Source organism: Ixodes scapularis, unplaced genomic scaffold (assembly GCF_016920785.2).
Source record: "Ixodes scapularis isolate PalLabHiFi unplaced genomic scaffold, ASM1692078v2 PGA_scaffold10__122_contigs__length_95168666, whole genome shotgun sequence".
Taxonomy (NCBI): domain Eukaryota; kingdom Metazoa; phylum Arthropoda; class Arachnida; order Ixodida; family Ixodidae; genus Ixodes; species Ixodes scapularis.
In genome coordinates, this window is record NW_024609836.1 from 27,010,207 (window position 1) to 27,034,623 (window position 24,417).

Below are 24,417 nucleotides of genomic sequence, written 5' to 3' on the forward strand. Positions count from 1 at the left end.
TTTTCCTGAAATTCAGACTATATCTGTCGGTGCATCAATCTCATGTTTTTAAACTGAAATTGGTCATATTATGCAAGAAAAAACACTGCAGAGGTGACCACAGTACATGGCTCATAGCTTTACTGATACTCAAACATTTCACTTCATCTCAGTTTTGCTTGACATAGAACTGGCTCACTTCGAAAAAAAAAAAGTTTTTACGTATAATTTTGTCAAAAAGACAATCACATGAGCCAAAAAGCGCCCGGCGCCCCTTGACGCGGTTACTTGGTGCTACAGCGTTTACTTATTTGAGTGATTTGCGGGGGCGGTGTCTCGTTTGGGCAAACAAAACAAAACAACAAATGCGGTGCTCGGTAAAAGATGCTGGGGCCTTAGTGGCAATTCAGTTTTGTGAAGTAATTAATCAGAACATGTGATTATAAAAGTTAGTCAAAATCTTTTTTTTTTTCTTTAAAACATAGCTTTCTTACAATAGAACTAGGCTCTAATCAGTAAGCATATAAGACGCAACACTATGTAAACCTGTGGTAATTGATTTTTTGGCATTTCGGAAGTACAACATATAGTTCTGCTTCCGTGCAATTTAGAAATTGCACACCTATTTAGAAATCAGGGTGACCGTTGAAATAAAACGACATCTGGTGCTCTGGAAAAAAAAGGAATGCTGGGACTCTAAAGGCTGTTGATTGCGTCACGAAATAATTAATTTTGTTTCTTTTTTTCTCACGAGATCAGATACTTTTTAGAGTGACTAGCTTTATTTTTCTAAGCACTGCTTTGCTGGAATGAAAAGCAGGCTCTGAAAGGCCGCTATCTAGGACGCAACGCCATTCCGATTTGTGGCAGATCATTTCGCAACATTTTAGTTTATGACACAACAGCAAGAAAGAAATGTATGGCATATTTTGCTTTTGTACTGACGATATCAACAATCTACATGCAATTTGAAAATCATATTGTGCGAAAAATCTCGGTGCGAAAAATCTCGGAACATGAAATACCCGAAAAACGGAGGAAGATATTTTTCCGAAGTAAAACCGGGCAGCGAAATGAGGCGTTCTCTAACCGCGTTTTTGTTCTTCCTAATCCAGTAAGAATGGGACAAAGAGCTTCCTTCGCGATGGGCTTGGAGGCCCACAACCCTCACTGCTATCCTCTTTTTGAACTACTACAGAATTTTTAAAAAAAGCCATTCTCGCAGCTTGCAGGGCGGGGTGACGGGATGGGTGGGTTAAGTGGGGGGCTTTCAGGGTCAAGCCGTCCGCTGATAACCAGAACAAAAAGACAAGTTTTTTCTCTATTTTTGTTTGGAAATAGCACTATATCGTGTAGGCAGGTGAGTGGAAAGGCGTCCTCTCCAGTGCCATCTGGATTCCGGAAAAGTTCCAATCGGAGATGAAATTCTACTGCTATATCTTCTTAATAATAAATAGTGCGGCTGAAGCCTAGTTCACCCATTTGTGTTGGCTGCGTCCACAGCAACCAAACCAGCAGCAACTACCAGGACACCAGGACGACCGAGACTCATGATTGTTTCAGAAGGACACTTCTTGCATTGATTGCCCTATTGTGTGGCAAACACTTGTCCTTGTGACTTTGTCGTTGCTGTTGTTTTGGTAAAAGATAAACTGAAGCAGTTCTGTATTTGACGAAAGACATTTAAAAAACATTGACACTCCTCGGAAAAATTTTTTTTAATTTTTTTCTAGGCAATTTAACATGGTGTGAGAAGACTACCCAATCAATTTTTTTGCTGCAGCGTCACTTATATATTTTATAAAGGAAAAAAACGTACTGCTCGAAACCGGAATCAAAACTGGACTGGGGAGGAAGAAGAAACAGAGGAGGAGAGAGTTGGCAAAAATTACATAATTGTGCACTCAACATATTTGCAGCTTTTTAGAAGACACAAAAAATGGATGTCACATTTATTTTTATATTTTTAATATTCAGTGTGCGCCTTCGAGGACCTACAGCTTTTTTTATTATGTGTACTTGGTGGTTGTGCCTAAACCATAGAAAATGGCCCGTGACCATGAAGAAAAGATTGAGCACGACTCAAACCAGCCAGTTCTCGATCAGCAGTCTTCGGACAGCAAGAAAACGAATTTTGAGCCGCAAATTCTGTTCTGGGTAGTTGGGCTCTTATATATCATGTACAAATAAAGACCTTCGAGAGCAAAATGCCCTGTCAGTGTCCCTTTAAATTGCCTTCACTTGGCCTTCGGGATAACGAATATCAAAATTCTATCTCAAATTGGTGCGCCAAGTAGCCACAACAGCACTTTCAAAATACTGCTGAAGCCCCAGCATGTTCAGAGCAAGGAAACAATTGTGACATATTATACAGGGATTTCAACATTTCCCACACATTTTGCAAGCTGACTTAAACAGTCAGAAAAGCTGAACGCATGCCTTCACAAGCAGCATGCGCAAGGCAATTGAAACCTCTGGGTACGACGTCACACCCAGCAGTTGGTTTTTTTTGTTTTTCTTGCATCTATTGATGTGTTTGGGTCAAATGCTTGTGATATTCAAATTCACAGAACAAACATACGTTAGAATTCACCTCTAATTTCTTTCCAGAACCTCTTCAGCTTCCCTTTAATGTCACTGGATCCTGAAAAGCTAGCACCATTGCCTTCCCTGCCTGCTAGCTGTATACAAAGCAGATACTAGCATACAGACAACCAAATCCTAGCAAGGCGATTTGCTGAATGGCATCTGTTGCCGGGGAAATCTCCATTTTGATTCTTTCAAATCTTCGAAGCTTCAAAAGGGTCATCCATCTCACTGAAAGCGTTCCTTGCATAAATACGCGTCTTTGGCACTATATACGAAACAAACTTACCTCCAGAAAATTATTTTTTAATTCTATCGGGCACCTACACCGCATGTTGTGGCAGTGCAAAGATATGCACTCGTCTCGCCGACGTGTGGCCAACCGATGTCTTCATAAAGTAACCCGTCACCCCGAATTGGGATCGGTTCACCATGAGGTCGAGAAAAAGCTGCTTGTTCCGTGGACCAAAATGGTGACCACACGACCTGGTGCTACTTACCCAAGATCCAGTGACTTTAGCTTCGGTCTACGTAACTGACACCGCCGTCCGCACATAAATTGAGATTGGCTCGAGCAAATCAGACGACGTCACATACCACGATTCCGACGAGGACGTGGTTTGGTGTGGTGCATTCAGACTCGCCGACCGACACCAGGTAGGCACCCGTGGACTGGCACTGTCCACTCAACTGCAGATCTGTCGAAAAATGTGTGACGGACATGACATGCAACTCGGTTGTGCTTGGGGTTCTCTGTTTTCGGATTACGTGATCGACGAAAATTCAGAGAGTAAGGTTTATGGTTTTTGCTGTTCGTACTGAAATGCGGAGAAGAGTCGTACTCTTTCCCGTCCAATTTTATGATTCGGGAGTCTCCAGCTTTCCAGGTTTCGTGTGCTCTGAGAAAACGAGACACTGTAGATTACAGCACGCCGGGATGATCGACACATGCAAAAACTACTTTTTTGCGCATAATTTCAACAGCAAGCATCTCATTAAGAACAGGCAGCTTTTGTGAAATATTATGACAGCTTGTTTTTATGACTACAACAGAAACAACTTTGAAAATGCTCACTGATAAAACCTGTTTGGGATGCAAACCTGGAGTAAAATCTAGTTCTACCCAAACACAAAAGCTTTTTCCACACATCGCATGTCTCCATCAAGCACCTACTACAGTGATGTGATTGGCTATGAGTCGTCTTGCAGCACCTTTTGGAGCAGCCACAAGCTCATCTCATTATGAAGCGAAAAAAAAGTACTTTTAAAGCACACACACACACACACGCACACAATATTATATTATGTTAATATTCATGTGTTGGCCTATCCAACTAGGAAACATGCCTACTTTACCTTCACACTTCTGTGGAAACTTTCGTTCGCACTAATTGTACGGCAGGACTGATTGCTTTTGCCTCGAACACAGCACTCACTGTTTAGTTGCACATAGAAGCACTAGGCATGGCAACAAGATGCTAATCGATGAAGGACAGTATGGACTGCTGTGACTGGTTATTTTATGTGTGAAATAAAATGTAAACCAAATAGCATATTCCACTGAAATAATGCTAGAATAATCTTGAGCACACAAATTGGTGTTTCATTGAAGTTCAAAAAGTTGTAATAAAACTGAAAATCTTAACTCAGTTTTAAAAAAAAGAACTCTTGTCAATGAATTATGAACATCAATGACATTTTGTATGTAAAATTTCAAGATAACAAAGATTGACAAGTGAACGATAAGTATGCCTTATGAAAACAATCTAGTCAAACTAGTTAATTCCCAAGCTTCCTCCACTGCGTCAGTTAATTTATCTTTAATTTATTCTATTGACTGTACCTCGAACAAATAACACTCAGAATATTATATTATGTTACTTTTCATGTCTTTGCCTATCCAACTAGGAAACATGCCTACTGTTGTGGTATTCCAAAGGTGACAACTAAACGAGAGCATTGAAATAAAAATAAACCTAAACAGCAGTTCACACAAATTTTCTTGCGAGTACCTTCGCTTAATCTCGCATTTGAAAAAAATATCGCCAGAATATTGCAGTCTACCATAAATATTAGCTGCAGTTTTATTCAGAAATTTTTACTGCAACTAAGATCTGTTACATTAACACTCACCAAGTTTCGCTTTTTTTAATATACCCGACACCCGCGTGTTTAAAGTCCTGCTCAGGGGGAGTGCTTCCCTTTAAGCATGCGGGTGTGCTGCGGAGAAGCAGGATAAGCAAAATTGCAAAGCTTATTTCGTGGTTGTTGCTTTATTGCAATACACAAGGGCATGGTGAGAAGTGCACTCAACAAAGCTACACTAGAGTCTCATTAATTCAAACTCCAGGAAGCCACAAATATTGCTTCAAATATCAAACGTTTGATTTATCAAAAATGCATCTAAATATGATGCAAGAAAAAGTTATGCTTTTCTATGTGGATGGCTACACGTACAAAGCAGACATTTGATTACTCCCTCTACACAGACCTACTAATCATAATGTATAACTTCATTCACCCCTCAGAAATGTTGTCTATCGTGGGCTGTTTAGGAGCACATGACACTTCAAAACATAATTAGGTTTGTTCATCCAGCAAAAAAGGTTGTCTATTGTGGACTATTACCCACGTTGAGCGCGCTTCTTACCCAGCACCGGTGCACTGCAGAGCAGCGACACCCGCGGAAACGAGCTTTGTGGTTATTGCTTCTCCACAGCACCAGTGCTCAGAAAGAAGCGTGCCTAACGGGGCCATGAGAACAAAAGTATACTTGAAATGTAAAAGTGTGGAAAAAAGACAAGGACTTTAAATACACTGAAAACAAAGCGGGACTACCGAAATTTTAAAATTTGTTTTAATTAACCCCTTAAAGGGCAACTCTGCTCAATTCCGAAGATTTCGGGATAATGATTGATTTCGAATTAAAAAGTCCTAGTAAAACACACTACATCGTTTGCTTCGCGAAAAATGGGATATATATTTTTAAATCTGATTTTAAACCCGAGCGGAAATCGAAACCGAAACTTCGGCTCCGCCAGGCAACATTGGTTTCGGGTCGCCAAGTACATGGCCATCACGTGGTACGAGATGTGTCACGTGATCCTCGGCCCCACGACGGGCGGGATTGGGGCGGGCGTGTGGCAGGCGCGAGTGTCTTCTGCATTGCACTCTTCGCCACGTTTTGGTGTCTACGGCGTTCGACGACGTCTGCACAACTGCGGCATAAGTGTGCGCGCACGTGGTGTCCGTAGTGTGGACGAAACTCCGAGAGACAATAATCACAATCGGTGAGACGACGACAGCGGTTGTGACGCGGAAGACGGCGGTAACGGCGGGACCACGGCGGGCGGCCGGACGGCTCCCAAGAAACGCGTTGCGCAGGCGCGTTACGCCAATCACGTGGACACTGCTGAGCGCCGAGAGGCAACGTTGCTGACGTCATGCGCTACGCTCGCCCGGAGAAGTGAAAACAAGCAAAAGGGGGCCATGTAGATGGCGTTTAGCTTAATGTTGGCTCCGCCCGTGCCGTAGCCTTGACTGCGCAGTTGATTGCGCCTGAATTCGCCCGCTCAAGTCAGCCGATTTCGGCAACTTGGCGAGTTGCAAAGTTTGCAGGACCGTTTAAGAAACATTTAGACAGAACTGCGTCGTAAGATTTCATGTGTGGTCTTCCTAGGCGATACTGAAGAGGACTGCATTGTTTTTTCAAAACCAAAAATGAAGCGGAGTTGCCCTTTAAGTGGCCCTTTTTTTTTAAAAAGTAACCTAAAAGTGCCATTTTTTTTTTAATTTAGAAGTTTTATTCTTCTAGTAATACAGATAAAATTTCAAAAGTTTATTACCCAAAAATTAGCCGCGGCAGAAAAAAAAATGTGCCAACTAAAACGAGTGCTGCCATCTATAATCAGCGCCACAAACTACTCTGACGAGCCTAGCTCGTCCATGAAAGTGAGGGCTACAAAAAAAAAAAAACACTGAATGAGCTGAGCTCATCCACGGCATTTTTAGCCAAAAAGCGGCCGACGAGCTCAGCTCGTCCAAGGCACTTAATTAAAGGAGCTGTGCAACAATTTCAGGGCTTTGCTTAAATTATTGTGGAAGTTGATGCCCGACACTTCTGAAGTGAAGTACAAAAAACATATTTTGCCTGGATACCCTAGTTTTTATTTTAAAAAATGAAAAAGATCCAGGTTTTTGTCGCCTCTCAACCCGTACGTCGTCTTCCGAGTCATGTGCGCAGTGACGTTGATGGGGTAGGCGCGGTGTTCCGGAAAAGTTCTCTCTTTAGAACCATCAGTGAGCGGCGAGAACTCATCCGCTCGCGACCGCATGACCACGTGCTGGCGGGCGCCGCCGGTGAAAGGAGGAAAGTCTCATCCGGGTCCGGCACCCGTCCGACCCTGTCCCCCACCCCCTCCGGCTTCTGGCAGCTGTTCGCGGTAGCAGAGAGCTGACGGTTTTGTGGACCTAGGATAGATGGCGCCACTAAAACTCCATATAATAAAAGTTTTGTAGATGATACCAGGTTTTTGACGCATTTATATATATGTTGGAACGACAAGATTTATAGAAAAGTTACCTTTTATCGAGCAGGTATTCGCACAACTTGGTATGTTTCTACAAGATTCCCCATCGACGTCACGCCAAGCGTTTCTCATGGCCGCCGCTCGCGGCTGCAGGTCGGGGAATATTCTAAGTTTTGCCTCGCTATTACGCGGCGGAATCGCAACATTTCGATGAAAGGAGGTGTGTTTTCTGTCATTTGTGACAAGGTGAACAATATCAAAAGCAGAAGAGGCCAATTCTTTCAACGTTAAAATCGTTGCACAGCTCCTTTAAAGGGTTAACCAGAAGTATAAAATATCCGAGTTTGAATTATCGCGAGCCTACTGTAACTTACCTGCCAGAGCAGATTATACACAGACCCTCTTTTGTGCACGCCAGACATCGCTTTTATCGCCCTAAAACATGGCTCCTCAAACTGGATTTCTACTAACTGAAGGGTTCCCTAGAGCACCCTTATGTGACCTCCAAGCTCCCCAATTTCCTCAACCACCCCTGCCTCAAAGATAGGTATTTTTGCAGTTTCAACGGCCTTTTATCAGACGTGAGCCATCCATTGATGCCTAACTATGTATCATCTGCTCCCCAGTTTGTACACTATTGTTTGCAACGTCTGTAAGCTTCTGCACTACCTTACTAGATTGATGCTGAGACTGAAAGGGATTCCTCGGTTGCCATCCATGGCGAATGGGGCTCCCCCCGAGATTGAAAAGTTTGAGAAACCATGCCCTAGAAGATTAGCCCGTAACTCAAATTTTGTACAAAAACATCTTTTCCTAAGCACTGCGTCTGACTAGCGAGTCAGATTGTAACCAGGCGTCTCCCTCTACACGCCGACTGGCTAACATGGACTGTAGTCTTCATCGTTTGCCAAGTTACAGTGGAACAAAGTATAGCAGAAACATAATCGACAGTTCTATCGTCGACGTTGTCAATGATACTGAAGCAGAAGTCGAAGCTTAAAGGAAGCTTAAGCTGCAATCTAATCCCAACAGGAAACGACTCTGATCAGGATATTTCAAGCCAGTAAACAATGCTGTTATGGTATAGCTCCCACAGAAAGAAGCTGTGCCAGAGGAAGTGCAAAGAAAAAAATTGACTCTCTGGACAGCTTTGTTACTTCACGCACTTTAAAAGCGCCGGTGTAAGTGAAAATTACAAATTTTTTTCCAAAGTGAGAAAGGCAGCAACGTAACTGTTATGCACTGTGTATATGTCGATGTAAATGACTCCATAAATTCCATTTCACAATTTTGACTCGATGTATGCTGTGCCCTATGCTGTTCCATATTCTAGCGAGTATATTCAGTTTAGTGAATTTTCAGTTAAAGTAAACTAGTTCTTGGGTCCCTTGAAGTTCGCTCAAGTGAAAGTTTACTGTATATGATAACGAATATATGCTCCATCCGTGACATTACATCTCGTTTCAAAATTATCCTGCGAGCAAAAAAAAAAGGATTCTCAATTAAAACGTAAGCACTGTGCGCAAAAATACAAGACACAAACTGGAAGAAATGAAGATGCAGAACAGTCTCGAGAGAGACGCTCGGTCCCATACCTTCTCCAACGAGCGTTGATTTGGTGAAGAGAGCAGAGAGCTCCCTTGAGAACACCGTCGACTTCGATGCACCGACCGACTTGAGCGCAGCAGACTCTGTCTGCCGCACAATGCCCACCTGGTCACGAAGAACACCAAAGAGTGAAGGCAACTCAGGCCTGCGAAGCACCAGAACGAAGCTCACAAACACCAAAACAATTCGCTCTCAAACCGAGGAGTGGACCACTCCTCGGTAAAGGCCGGTTATCACTTAGGCACAGCGCTGAAATAAAACTAAGTAAGCACTAAGCCAATGTCAGTGTCAGCACTGACTCAGCGCTGAGTATAGAGGAAAGTTGGTGCTATGTATTTAAGCACTGGTGAGTTAACAGTGTAGTGTATGTGTGAACAGGCCGTAAGACTACGGTGAGTTGATTTCATTGAACTATGCTTCTCGTACATGTGTAGCCCCAGTGTGCACTGCCTGACACACTGTACGATGGAAGCCTACCTCCAAAGGCACGCTGGGAGTATGCTGCCCTAAAATGCGCCTAGACTTCCGGCATTAGTGTAGACCGACGTAAGTGAATTAAACAAACATACTAGTTGTAGTCTATCACAAGTGAAAGGCTGGGAGTAAAAAAAAACATTCTTTAAAATAACAACAACAAAAAAACAGAAAGATATTAACGCAGGGCAACTCCTGAGAACCTAACTCTTGCTTTGGAGCCAGTTAGATCGCGGCCTTAGCTTATAAGAATGCTGAAGAATGAACCCCAATTCAAGAAGCATAAATGTAGGCAATGCCCTGTGTTTCTTAAGCTGTCAATCAAAATTATTCCATAAAAGTGAGGGCAAATTTAAAAAGCGAAGCTCAACTGAAAAAGCAAATTGACTTGGTTTAGTTTAACTTTTGACACCAACGTGTGTTGCTCTCAGAGCAGGTTAACGCAAACGGACCCTCGTGCAGAAATTTCCTTTGTCAGAGAAACGCCCATTCTGCTCCATTAGCAGGTTAACGCAAATGGGCCCTCATGCAGAAATTTTTTTTGTGAGAACCACGTCCATTCTGCTCCCAGTCCTACAATTCTGTCTTCAAATTCCCTGGCTGCTTAAACAGAATGTATAATGACTAATGTGAAGCAGTAGAACTGACCAAAGTAGTCACTGGCAATGGACGCTTGAACGGTGAACCATTAGGAGCCTGAAGAACTTTGAACACAGAAATGTAATAATGCATTGAAATGGTTCATAGGGGTCTCGGCACGACAAAGAACCAAATGCACATTTCCCACACGCATATGCATCATATTTTCCGGTGTTTAAGTTGGTTTTCTTTTTCAAAACTTTTTGTCGGCTCCTTTTACACAACAATGCACGGCTTATGTGCATTTGTTTCTACGAGTATAGACCTTAACTGCAGAAATTAGCCACGGAGGTTATATTTCTCACTCGATTTGTCGATGAAAATATTGAAACCTGCTTTCATTGCACATATATTGCAAGTGTAACAGACGTATGCATGTCAACCGTACATATATGTAAGTGTGGCTTGTACACCAACTTCATCCTGAAAGCAGCTGTTTCTAGGAGGGTGCAACTTACAAACGGGAGTGACTTGTAGACTGGAAAATATGGTAAAAGGAAAACATGCTAAACTAGATGCTTACCTTGGCAGGTTTTATTGACTCCAGCTAGTGCTTCGTAGCAGTTCATGCTGTCCCCTGACAAACTCAACTGCAATTCCTTGCAAATTCAAAGCTTTCCGGTGTGCTGTGCAGTGCTCGTGTTCACTGCTACAGTTGTCAAGAATCGAATCGAATCGTTCACTGCATCTCCCAAATTGTCCAAACTAAGAACAGGACACCTTTCAGTGTTTTCCTTTGGGGACACAAAGAGGGGGCATGCTACCGCTTGAGGGTAAATTACCTCACCAGACTCTATGATGTGTTGATTGTTCAACTAGTTGGTGCCGACATATAGAATGCATGGTAGCGCTCAAAAACAAGAACAAATGAAGGAGAACTGCACACTATTGTGCACTAACTTTTAACTGTTTAATTATGGGAAAAGAAGAAACTACCGTAATATCTAGGGAAACAGCCCACCTGAAATCGAGAGTAAATCGAGTGAAAACAAGGAGTGGGCTAACTTTCAGTGTACAATCAAGAAACGTTGAAAGAAATGCTATTTTTAGATCAAGTGACCTGTCAAGCATGTTACCTTGGACGAGGAGCAATGAAGCAGGGATCATTGCCCTTTCCAGTCAGCAATGTTTGCTTATCTTCCACCACAGGTAACTATAACCCAATTTCCGCTGGTGTCACCATTGGCACGGACACTCCACTGAGTACAAAGCGACTATCCCTCGGTGTTCTTAAAAAAAAAACTGAAAACCACGCCAAAATTAGGGGTGGGTTACTTTTTGCGGGTGAGGCATCTCTCGAGATGTTACAGTATATATACACTGTGCCATTGCACCATTCTCAACCAATCCGACGCCTCACCACCATTTGCAAGATTGCCATTTGCTTACCTGCAAGTTCAAGAAGGGCTACACTGACATATGCTGTAGCAAATCTTTTGATTACATCAGCTTCAATACTCTTGCTTACGACCTTATCACTTTCTTGCAAGCAGTGACAAGGCATCGGATTGGCCGAGAGTGCTGCAAGGGCACAGTAAACACAGTTTTGTCGTTTCCCGCGATTAAACGAATGAAAATAAGTGCACAGTGCTGTCCAGTTCTCCTTTTGTCCTTGTCTTCGCAAGCTTCGCAATTATGATATGCGTCAACATAATGATTAAGGATCTTTCGAGGCATAATCCCGTTTTGAGAATGCACACCTTGTGGCCGAGAGAGACGAGGCGCTCGAGGTGGACTCCGACGCGGTGGGCGGGTACGCTGGCTGTCGGAAAGTGGTGACTCTGAGTGCACATGATGTGAAGCTCCCTCGATGCCAACTGCAACACAAGGTGCAACAAACTGTCACAATGTGTCGCAAAGGAGGTGACCGCTCTCAGTTTCATTATGACGACAATGCACGCGTTGCGAAACCCAGGGGTCCTGGGATCGATCCCCACCCCTGCCCGTTTCGATCTGAACCATAATCGTACCGGCATGTGCTCGTGTAATCACTGCAGTGTGACGCATGTTAAGGACCTCGGGTTAGCAGTCGCACCACACTGGCTGGATTGTTCATCTGCAGCAGAGACATAAAACAGCCCTTGAGGTAAACTAACTCCCTGTTGTCTAACACCCTCGACACAAATGACTCCGCAATACTCACTCAATGCCACAAGTGGAAGAGTGTTCAGTGCCATGTCGGCCACGGAAGACACCTTTAAAGAGTACTCTGTGCTTCCCTCACTATCTTTTTTATGGTTGTGTGCAATCAAAAATGAAACTTTGTATATTTCAGAAGTAAAAGGTCGTAAGAGACACTGCTGGGTTTCTAGGAACCCAGTTTAGGAATGAAAGGTCTAGATCATCTAGCCACCCGGTCCATCACAGCATCTGGCCACAAAGTAGTTTTTGTAAAGCTTCTATATTTAATTTTAATTCTGCAGTGGTTTAAAAAATCCTTTGGCTCAAGAAATTCTTACTTAAATATATAGGCTCACACTTTTACATGTCACATAAGACTGACTTTTTTCTGATGATAATGCAATGAATGCAAAGGTGCAAGCGAGCTGAACAAGAATAAAGATAATCCCTGGAGAAGGGGAACAAGGGGGACAAAGGACAAGCACAAATCTCCAAACACAGCTAGGCGACTGGTGCATATTTTGTGTCAGATGTCCATACAAGGATGGGATACAATATCCTACTTCTATTTTGCTTCTTTACTAGACTACTCCTAGTGAGCTGTGTCCTACAACACAGGTCTCAAGAAAGGGAATTACATGCATTGAGCAAATCTGTTTATTGTGAACTACACTGCTCTACTCATTGTTTCAGGGACCCCTTCTGAATTAGTGGAAGTGATAAGGGTTCCTATCCACTATCCACCAAGGGAAGGTGGGCAGTATAGTATGATTATAATGACAAAAAATAAATGAAAAAAACTGCATGCATGCAAACGAACTTCGAAGTTCTGAAACAAAGAATAATCAACCCTACTTGCTCAGAGCATATGGTTTGGTACATTTATCTTTGTGAAACAGATAACATCAATACAAATCAAGTTTTATAGCTAGGTTTGACTGATGGTCAAGGGCTTTGGGGACCCTAAGAATGTTTTTAGGGACCCCCAACGAATCCATGGACCTTAAGAAAATTCAAATACCCCAGGACCCGGCATAACGCCACGCTCGGCGACGCCGGAAGAAGAACTCAATCCCGACTGCCTCGCACTCTGACGGAGCTCTCATCGTCTGCTCGACACTCAATCAGCTTGGTCGGCCATGCTGGGCTAAGGTTAGCTACGCCTGCTCCGTGGCTGCGGTCTGCTTCGTCTGACCGCTGTCATGGCTGGCTTTCAATACAATGAAAGCATCCAAAGAAGTTTTGATGGGCACGCGCATTTGCAGCACAACAGAAGGCAACGAATGCGTGCTGGAAACAGAACTTTTATGGCACTCTTGACCCGGTGCCATTTCCAGCGTTCACCCACACAGCACCCGACATGCTCGCTTTCCAAAGCCGCACTATGGTTACTCGCTCTAGACGACGCCCACGGCACTGGGTCTAGAGCGTCCACCATGCGCCGATATCCTACTGGCCAGTCAAGTGTTGGACTCTGAATATTCCCACTTCCATACCGATTCAGTGGATGCTGCCATTTAAATATGGGGCAAACAACCTCATTGTCACGGCAATGGCAACGCGGTTGTTTGCCCCATATACATGGTGGCGCCAATTAACCGAGTTTGTCTATTGGCCGTGAGACAGAAGGGACATTTTGTGGGCACGACTACGGTACTTCCGTTACACTTTGCTCCATATATCGAGAATACGGGCGCCACCTCCTGCCCATTATAACCTCCTCAGCGGACCCCCATTTGAAAACTGCTGGCATAGACTGACAACACGTAGGCCAATTGGTTTCCAAGACCTACAAATGCGTCACTCTGATTATTCTGGCAAGGGATGTTGAACAAAAAAAAAAAACGGCGACTCACTTCGGCGTCTTCCCCGAAGAAACGAAACCTGTAGCCACATTCCACCATGAGGACAGTGTCTGGATGGCGCGCCTTGATCGCGATCACTTGGCTCTCAAGTGGCGTGTAGCTGGAAACATATGAGCGGCATCAATTAAAACTAGGGGTGTGCGAATACCGAATAGTAGTTTTCGAATCGAATACCGAATCGAATCAAGAAAAAAAAGCCGAATATCGAATCGAATATCGAATAATGATTTTATTTGTAGTAATTCTTCAAAGTGTGCTGCGAATGAGATTATTATATGTGTAGAGTATGCACCTGTTGCAGAATATGCATCTTGTGCAGAACAAAAGCTAAAATGTAAAAAAATTCTGGTGAAAAAAAAGTAATAAAAGCAGTAGCTGTTGGATGTTGGGCACTAAAGATCCAATTTTATGGCACAAATATAATCTATCTTCCCTAAACGTCACAAAAAAAAAAAACCGAAGCCACGCATGCCTTTTTTAAGCCCAACCTAACACCGCGACTTTTTGTTTTATAAATGTTTGCATATCTCAGAAAAAGGGCATTTTGCAATATTTGGTTTTCATTTTAAGGAAGAAAAAGGGCACCCGGGATGTTATTTCACGTAAATAAACAGATAGGTGTTAAATCTTAGTAAACAGGCTTAAACAATATAATCTGAAGTAAGAAAAAAAAAAGCGTGGTTAGGTGGCGCAAGACACCGTCCAACTGCCGCTATGCATCCATTTTTCCGTCTATCTATTCTGTTTTAGAGAGCCTAGATTTAAAAGAGGGAGCAAGCAAAACTGAAACCACGGAGACGGCTCCAGTGCAGATAGGTCGTAAGTGCGCATGTGTTGTGTTGTCGCGAGGAAAAAGGCGAGCAAACAGAAGGGCAACGACGCCTAGTCTCCCTGCCCTGCCTGCCTGCCCGATCCCGATCGACGCTTTCGTTTTTTCGTCACCTTCTCGCAGTTCGTAATTCAAACGCGGCTATCGAACGGTTGGAAACCCTCTCAAATCTAGGCACACTATTTTCCCGTTCCGTTTCGTTCCGAATCAGAATTTGTGGCTCGAGGTTCCAAAAGAACGACGACGATAACTCGGCTGGTTTTATCGGCGTGTTTATCTTTCTGTGATCGTGCAGTCGCCGATTTCTGTGAGTGCGGCAAGTGTGTTTTACATCGGTGCTTCAATTTGAAACGAGGGGCTTTACTCGTGAAAAGAATTAGGCATGGCGCGGGATTTCGGCCTCCCAACAATTCCTCTCTGGAAGCGGCGCAAACGGGATGTTTCGGTTGTGATTCAAGGGTAGGTTGTATCACGATCGTGAGTAAATCTGCGTACTATAAAGTTCATGGCGTTCGTTACTTTTCTTTTTACTAACCTGTGCGTTAGATTTTTGTGAAATGGTAGGACCAAGAGCTGTTTTTCGCATGGTTTGTCTAACAACACGGCGCTTACATCGGGGGGAAAAACGGCTTTTTTTTGTGTCAGCTCCGCGGCGACCGCGCGTCTTTGGCCGAATATATCGAATATTCGAGTGACCGAAGAATTCGATTCGCGGATCGAATTATTCGGGAACTTTCTATTCGATTCGAATTCGAGTATTCGCACACCCCTAATTAAAACACTAAGCAGCCTGACCGCCCGGCGATTAAAGTAGCCGCAGGAGAGGTTGTGAGATCATGCAACCGGCTCCGTGGGAACAAGGAACTAAATGTGACTAGAGTTCCAGGCAAATGGCTGCCATAAGTCCGTCCTCGCTTCGCTCAATCAAGTCCGATGTTGCGTACAGAAAGAGGGCAAATAGGCTCGAAATAAAATTGAAATGAATCGCATCCATGTACTTGAGGAACGAGGTGTAAAGTCATTTCAGGGAAAGATTGTGTTAAGCGAGAATGAAAAGAAAACGACAGGCCTAGTCTGCTGCGCAGAATCGGGAAGAGAAAACGACAGGTTCCAGCCTAGTCTGCTGCGCAGAATCGGAAAGAGAAAACGACAGGTTCCAGCCTAGTCTGCTGAGCAGAATCGGGAAGAGAAAACGACAGGTTCCAGCCTAGTCTGTTGCGCAGAATCGGCTGGAACACCGCTTGTAATTTTGGGATGTCAGGAGCACACCTGCAAGCGTATGATGCGGTTTTTTTAATCCACATTAATCCAGAGTCTGTTGATGTACGCTACTTGTTTTGATCCCCACCTTGAAATGTTTGGTGGGTAGTGGTGCAATCGAATTGGGATTGAACTGAGTAGCAGGTGGGCAACAACGGCACCCACAGTCTCGACGCGATGCGGTATTCCATGAATAACTGCAAAGTAACCGTAAAGGCTGGTTCACACACCTGTGTTTGGTTGCAACCAAGTTTGTCGTGCAGATAAGTGATCCCCTTACGATCAGAGACCACGCAGATACTGCATAACAGGTAGCCGTGGAATGCCCGCGATTTCCGTATATTTTCCCATTTCTTTCGCGCATCATTCTTTCATTGTGGCCGTGAAAAACTTCTGACAATGTTATCAAAAACCATTTGCCATAGACAATATATATGTTTGATCTCACAAATGCTATAAGACCTTCACTCTAGTGAAATGCAGTTCCAGGGCCACCTCATAGGTGGTGCCAACGTGCCAGTGTGTTCTCTCGTCGTAAAAAGGCACGAGCTCACTTAGTTGGCGCCAAACGCAGGCGTGTGAACCAGCATTAACCAGACACATTCAGGAAGGGTAACGTGTCGTTAAACTCCATCCGTCAAACACAAATGAAGATAGTTTGAATTTCCCACTCTGAAATCGGGCTAATCTCAGGTCCACGCCACTGCTGGGTCCATGACGAGCCTCAACAAAACAAAAATGTGACAATGCAGCTTGACGGAACCAATATGACACTGGGCAGAAAAGCAGTCAAATCCTCATCTTTAAAGCTTTGGGTGCAGCTTCACTGGAAAACCCAGCCTGGCAAGGAAACTTTCCCTTCTTCTGTCTTCTTGTTCGATGCCCGTACCACATGCACCCAACATTTCGTAAATTATAAGGGCGTAATGCTGGATTTTCTGTGCCACCCACCAGGGGCCAGCGTGGGACACAGATTGGAGTCCAGCGCTGCGTCAGTATTCAACTGAAACTTGCATTTTCACACAGCAAACACGAGTCCCGCTCGAATGATGAATGTCGAAAGTCTAGCACTGGGGTCTCATTACCTAGGCCGTGCTGATACTGAAGTCTACTGCAAACGTCCCACCCCTAAGCACCAGTATCCCACTGGGATAAAATTATTTTTTCACTCGCTGCGTGGTCATTTCTTTACGATATTCGCAAATATGTTGTGTGTGCAACCCGCGAAAAGGCAACGAGAGCAAAACAACAAATACATTGCACCTTTTCACTTTAACGCAAACTCTTTTAGGAGTTAGAGATGGAGGCAGCTGAACGTTTGAAGATGACCTTGCATGCAACCTTGCAGTGCCAATGCACTGCAAGGTTACACAACATCAACATTGTAGAAAAAAAACACAGACAAGCTTACGAGCAAACTACTAGACGCACAGGCCACTGAAGGAAAGGCCAATGACTGTGTTATTGCCCCGTCCGTGGTGCTTCACAAGAAAGAACTGTTTTTACAAGGGACCATCGTTTCAGAGATATGAAGACGTTCTATGTTTTAGACATTTAAACTGCTTTGTCTTTATGACTAGCAGCATGTTCGAAATTAGTAAATGACATATTTTCCAATGTATAACTCAAGTTTTTTTTTTCTTTTTTAAAGCGCAGCTTTCGGGCACTTCTTTTCGGCTTGAGCAGCGACAGCGTCGGTGTCGCCGTCGGCATAACCGCGCATTGCATTATGGGAAGTTTCCCATAATGATGTCACACGTGACGTCACGTGTGACGCCACAAGGGTTGCCCTCGTGAGGGTTACGAGGGTTACCCTCACAAGGGTTACCCTCAAGAGGGTCACGAGGGTTACCCTCACGAGAGTCACAAAGGTTACCCTCATGAGGGTTACCTTCAAGAGGTACACGAGGGTTACCCTCACGAAAGGTAACGGGAGTTACCCTCATGAGTGTCGCAAGGGTTACCCTCACGAGTATCACAAGGGTTACCCTCAAGAGGGTCAAAAGGGTTACCCTCACGAAGGTTACCCTCGTGACGTCACATGTGACGTCACGTGTGACATCATTATAGGAAGCATGTGACGTATGACGTCACATGTGATGTTGCGTGACGTCAGAAGTATCTAACATTGTCAATATCCCCGCTAAATTTAGCGGGGAAATATTTCCGCTAAATTTGGCAGAAAACAATTCCCGCTAAATTTATACTACTGACGTGTGACGTCGCAAGGGTAAAATTTTCCCGCTAAATTTACCGTACCGACGTGTGACATCACGAGAATAAAATTTTACCGCTAAATTCAGCAGAAAATTTTCCCCGCTAAATTCAGCGGGAAGGAGGAGGGGCATACCCTCCCCTCGTACCACCCGCTCCTCCTCTTCAAGAGCTGCGCTCTAATTCGGCATTACAAAAAATTGTAAACGTCTTTAACTTTTTTTAAGTTGCACCGTTATACAATGGTGCGACTTATATGCATTTTCGTTTTCCATATGTATGGACCTTAACTGCACATGTTTGCCACATCGGTTATATTTTACATTTGATTTGTTGGCAGGAGCGTCGTAACTGGATCCTGCTAGTGCATATATCGCAATCATAATACATGTTTGTGGCCTTATTGATGCAGTTTTACCGCACCGAGCACAGAAACATAGAAGTGTGACTTACACAGAGGTGCAATTTATATATCAACTTTTTTTCTGAAAACAGCCATTTATAGGGAGATGCGACTTATAGACCGGGAATTATGGTATCCCACCTGGTCTGTTTCTTGTCGCTGTCGTCGACGGCATCTTCGCCGCAGGGTAGCGGATCTTCGGAAGTTTGTCCAGATGCAGAAAAACGGGCATGGAGCCGGTTCCTGACTTTGTTCAGGTCTCTGGCCGAGAGCCCCTTGTGGCTCGGAGCGGAGGCACAACTCGAAGACGTCGAGGCAGCCTCGTGATCGGCCTTTGTGCACTGTTTTTTTCTAACCTTGCAGCTGGTTCCATCGTCACCTTCAGACCGCTTTGCCGCCGCTCTGCGTCTCATAATGGCTCTGATGTTTGGGGCCATGGCTAGAGAGAAATTGTGTTCAGTAAAACACTGTGCCTTAGGCTCTAACAGGCTACCCCGTTTAAAGGGGTGGTACAATAATTTTTGTACATCACTAGATACTGCACAGAATAAGTCTGAGGGTCATGACCTACGAAACACGCATCTGTTTGTCTCCCCACGCAATGGCAGTCACAGAAAAATACTGAAAATAAACGAGCACCATTCACCCCTCAAGTCGCAAACAGAATGAGCAGCCACGTGATTTGGTGCCGATTGTATGCCGCCAATGTTCACCATACCCACGCATTGAGGCTAGCAAGGAACAGGGCACATGCTGGGTTCCAGACATGTTTTAGTGTTTGGTTATTCCCGTCACTGCAGCGATTTGAACTGAGCCACTACACGAATGCTCGTCAATCCATTGATTGTCACGAGCCCAAGCCAAGTGTTTTTGCAGTACTCAGGTCAAATCTACGAACTGCACCTGAATATTGTCATTATATGGTAATCCCCACAACTAAGAACAGAATATGCAATCCCCATCAATACACCACCACATTTCTCGCAGGAGAGACTGCAAAAACAAACGGTGGCGTTGCGCTCGAGTACATCTCGGTCACTAGTACCCAAGGGGGCAAAGACGGGAGCAGAATGCGGCAAATCCTAGGCGCCGACATTGGCGGTCTGGAGAGAAAGAATGAGAAAGAGAGCAACAGAAGAGCGGAGAAAGAAAGCAGACAAAAGGTTAGGCATGTTTGTTTTGCCGCAACGAGCTGAAGTTACTCGAGTGCTTGTCGACTTGATTCGTTTTTATACAGTGCACGATTCCAGTGTTTTTCTGCAGAGTAAGCTAGAAAAGAACAAGGTACTGACCTTACAGGTGACGTTTTGCTACCTCTTTGTGCATATTAAGGCATCGCCAGCAATGTTGGCCCATCAGGACCACTAACTGGACCGCCTACGTTCACGTCTATGCGTCGCTGTTTCCAAGCTGCCCCAGTGCATAGGGCCTTACCCTCTAGATTATTATATTAACTCTATGCAAATACTAGTAAGCTTGTGCAAAGGGAGAAACGTTCTAACGCAATATTGTTACACGGCCACTTTTGGGGAAGTGAACAGGGCCAAAAGTGATAGAATGAAATGTAAGAAGATATATGTATTATTGCCGATTTTCATCACGTGTTGTACCTACTTTCACAGCTTTGCCTCTAGGCTGCCAGGCGCTGTGAATATCTGATTCGCTCGAAAAGACTGGCGAGCAAACCGGCTATCCCAGCCTTCTGTTCTAGCCGCTAGGTGCCGTCGATTTCACTGGAGCCACCAACACTTGGGACCAACTTTCTGTGGCAGTGAGGTCAAACCCATGTGCTCGGACACTTTGAGCGCAGATTATCACTTGAGCGAATGACGTTTTTGAAAACAGCGGTCATTTGAGCAAACCGACGTTTTAGCAAATAACTGGGGCGCGTGTTAAACCTCCCACCCCCCTGCGTCCACGTCGCCTAGCGGCGAAAGTTTGCGGCGTCTCATTAAAAAATGTTAACCCAATAGGCCCACCAGTAAACGCCGCTTCACGGCGGCTGACCATTCGCTAAAGTGTCTTCTGATGAAAAATCGGCGTTTGCTAAAACGTCGTTCAACCAACTGAGTGCCACCCAATCACAGCTCTGCACGTACACTCTTCACTCCTGAGATGCCACAAAATATCATCCCCGAGTGTGGAGCATCCAGTTATGATGATTATTACAGGAATAAAATAAAACTATGTGGAGCGCAAGTTCGTCTGCTTCTTTCGCAGGGGTTGTAATGACGTCAGAATGCTGAGCACTGATTGGCTTTGATGGAAGGATGGAAACCATGCAATGGAGTTTGCCCTAACAGATTACAGAAGTTGCACATCTGGTGTGCAACTTTCGCAACGATGGCAAGTCCAGTTTGTCATTTGAGCCATTGAAGATGCTATACTTCCACTGGCATAGTGCACAACAACAAAAACATACAACTACCTTGTATTTTTTTTTTTTTTACAGTTTGTGATTAAAACTATATTGCATGTCATCCTAATGCGTAAAACAGCGAAGGCAACAAGTGCGACGTCCTTGCTTTCCGTACATGTGTGGGCACTTGGTAACAATGCTTGGAGACAAAAGGCTGCATTGTTTACCTATTTTATCCATTTGCTGAGTTCTAGCACTCACTTAATCGATACTGTGTTTCGGTGATTGATTTGTTTTGTTGTAGCGCTGTCAAAACTGTGAAAACTGCATTTGTGGCAGTGTCTTCTTTAACGAGAGAACTAAAGCTCTAGCTGCACGCCATAAGGTTCTTCTGGGGGTGGCTGGCAGACGAAATGATGAAGGTGGTGGATACATTTCTGCCTTTAATTTATTCCAGATACCAAAATAGTGCTCCGACTCAACTGCCTTTGTCGCGCTTGATATTGTTATTTGAACTTCCACAGCATTATTTGCAGATTTGCCAGGTTGTTATTTGTTGTTTGACCGGTGCTGACTATTAATTTGTTAAACAATTCTAAGTGCTTTACTTAGTTTAATTAGAGGTGGAGACATTGTGACGTTATAGTAGGCATATTTTAACGAGAAGTGGAGACATTGCGACGTTATAGTAGGCATATTTATCCAAGTGGTGCACAAAATATGTAGTCTAAGTACCGCCACACATCTAAACCACATTCCAGTTAAAAGAAGAAAAAAAAAAAACAGATGTATATATTTTGAAACATTAATAACAAGCTTCTTAAATACACCGCCAACTTCTGGTCTGCGGGCAACAGGTTTCGCACAACCCTTATTTTTCTCGTAACGTTGCATTTAATTTTGTGGTCACGTTGCAATGCACCAACTTGGCAGTCAATAACTATTAATTAGCTCCTACTGCTGTCGAAACAAATCGGCGTTTCCATATTTTAAACCAGCCATATATCACAGTGACTTAAGCCCTCCAAGCCGTAAACAATCCCAAAAAGGTTGGTCATGCAAATATATTATAGTCAGAATAAACTGAATACAGAACAAGTTTAGTGCAAATGTTCACCAACAATGAAATAATGTGAATAAAATAAATATTTTCCTCAAAAGAAACACATTCCCGAGGTGGCGCAAAATAAAACATTCTGTATACGTATAGAAATAAAATAACCAACGGCAGATATGATCTAGAGAATGCTAATAAAAATGATTAGCTCACCGAGACGGAATTCGTCAACCCGATACCTTGTTGTGTGGGTGCCTTCCGCGTCAGACTGCATTCAATTGATTATTAAGAATATGCCTGGAGCATTACATCCACAATACCAAAGGAACAGCTCAGTTCTACTTCAGACAAACCAATCACCATGTTTTCAATATGTGCGGGGACGTACGCAGTCAGGCAAGCCAGCGACTGCCCATCAATGCATTTCTTCACCAGTGCAGGTGCTGATTATCGCACGACTGTGGCACTTCCTAAACATGTGCTCCGAGTCTATGGTGGGTAGTCCTCAAGGCAGCTTGCTTTGGGGTCTACCCACTATTCTTCAAACAGAGCCCATCAGAGCTCGGCGTTCTGACGTCGCCACAACCCCTGCAAAAGAAGCATACAGACTTGCGCTCTGCATTGATCAAAGTATTGACAGCGCGCCGATGTTATTAGGGAATTCAAAAATCTAGGCTGCTCCTTGTGGTGCAAAGGATCTAGAAGTTTGGAGCAAACAAAGGACCTACTCCCCAGAACATCTGTGGAATTTTTGTGAAATGTATGTCTACTTCTTAATGTTGTACATGTAAATAAAATGGGCTTGACTGTTTCCCAAGCGCCGCATTCCTCAAAGTTTGAAGGAGTTTATTGGCTCAACTTCCATACAGTCGAGAGCCCAGGCACGTAGCCAGGATTTTGATTGGGGGGGGGGGGGGGGGGGGGGGGGGGGGGCTGGGGCTGCCCATGACAAAATGCTGTATGAGGGGAAGGGGGGAGAGGAGGCCCCAGCAAAATAGAAGATTTCGGAGGGGGGGGCCTTAAGGGCCCCCCCCCCCCCCCCCCCCTGGCTACGTGTGTGACGAGAAGGGGTATTGTAGTTTTACATCTTTATAAAAAGGTGTAGTGCAATATCGCACGCTTTAAGAAACGTGTTTAATGCTTCCCCTCCTCCTCCTCCTCCTCCCCCCTTCCCCCCTTTTCTGGATACGTGCCTGCGAGAGCCTGAGGCAGCCAAAGAACAGAAGATCGTACATCCAAGTGCTGGCTGCCTCCTCAGGGATGTGCGTTGTTCTACTTAAAAATAAAGATATGCATTTGAGGCGAATCTACCTAGAAGTGTTACCAAATAGCGTGGAAGGGCCACTTCATCATTGATGAGAAATAAAACTATTATTATTATTATTATTATTATTATTATTATTATTATTATTATTATTTTGTTTTTTAAGACGTAATAGTTCTCAGTAAATGGTCAATGTCATTTAGAAATGTGCAGTCAGAATCCAGTGAAGACCAAAAGGTCTTCACTGGATTCTACACTCGAGACCAAAAGGTCTCGAGTGATCACTGTCGTGGACAGTGGTCGTGGACCAATCTAGCGGGCACGAGGCGTTGTGGAAGCCAGCGCCCTGTTTTTTTCCTTGCCACTCACCAGTGGGAATTTTGAGGTGCGTGAGATGGAGGAAATATATGCCTGCGAGGGCCTGCGCGACGTCTTAGTACAACCTTGTAAACCACGCAACTACGCCACCACAGAGACCAAGCGCGCCGCCATTTAAAGTGAAAACTGTCCAGTGCAATTAGAGAAATAAAATGCATTGACCGCTTTTTATTTGTTTGGGTGGTAGACCGCGCCCTCTAGCCACTGTTGAGTGTTTAAGACACAAATTAGAAGATATGATAACGTTTATCAGAAAGAGATTATTCCTCTATTATAAGTTATTAAACAAAATCGTATTTTTTGTCCACAATGTTCTAAGAAACGAAAGCGATAGCTGTAGTACGGTCACGCATTGCATTTGACGTTACTTTCGGTTAGACTCGCAATCGAAACCAACATTGTCGTCTGCTATCAGCAGGCTATCAGTGCCTTGGCGCCATGTTGTAGGCATTCGGCGTCTTATTGCGGTCGCAACAGCGCCGTAGAGTGATAGCACCGTCTTTTTACAGCAACATTTCAGAATATTTTCCTGTCCTAGTCAATCGAAAAGAGGTTCCTCACCTGACACGAAGTGCAGTCCACAAACCCTTGGTTGGGTTACGAAGCTTTTCTGTCGAGATCATAAAGTCGCCTTCCCGCGCAATCGGTTAACATACCGCTCTTTGACTTGTTTAAAAGTGCGGTAATTGCTTACTTATGTTAATATTTTGTTTGTTTGTTTGCCTTGTTTACATTTTTTTTTTTTTTTTTTTTTTTACATTTGTAGACGCTTTGCGAGCAGCGCCCGGTTAGGACGCAGGAACATTCCTCGTAGTTTTAATGTCGTTATTCTTGTGTAGTCCCTCAGAAAAA

General features: G+C 44.1%; 1 protein-coding gene across 1 annotated transcript; it reads right to left on the reverse strand.

Annotated features, from left to right (window-relative positions):
• Positions 1-3,144: 3,144 nt before the first annotated feature.
• On the reverse strand, positions 3,145-24,145 carry LOC121832981 (DNA mismatch repair protein Msh3-like). Its single transcript, XM_042288507.1, has 6 exons — positions 24,127-24,145; positions 18,649-18,946; positions 13,793-13,901; positions 11,516-11,632; positions 8,690-8,807; positions 3,145-3,263 (listed from the first exon to the last, which is right to left on the reverse strand). Exons 2-6 carry the CDS (start codon positions 18,942-18,944, stop codon positions 3,145-3,147), a joined length of 759 nt encoding a protein of 252 aa, XP_042144441.1. The 5' UTR covers positions 18,945-18,946; positions 24,127-24,145.
• Positions 24,146-24,417: the final 272 nt, after the last annotated feature.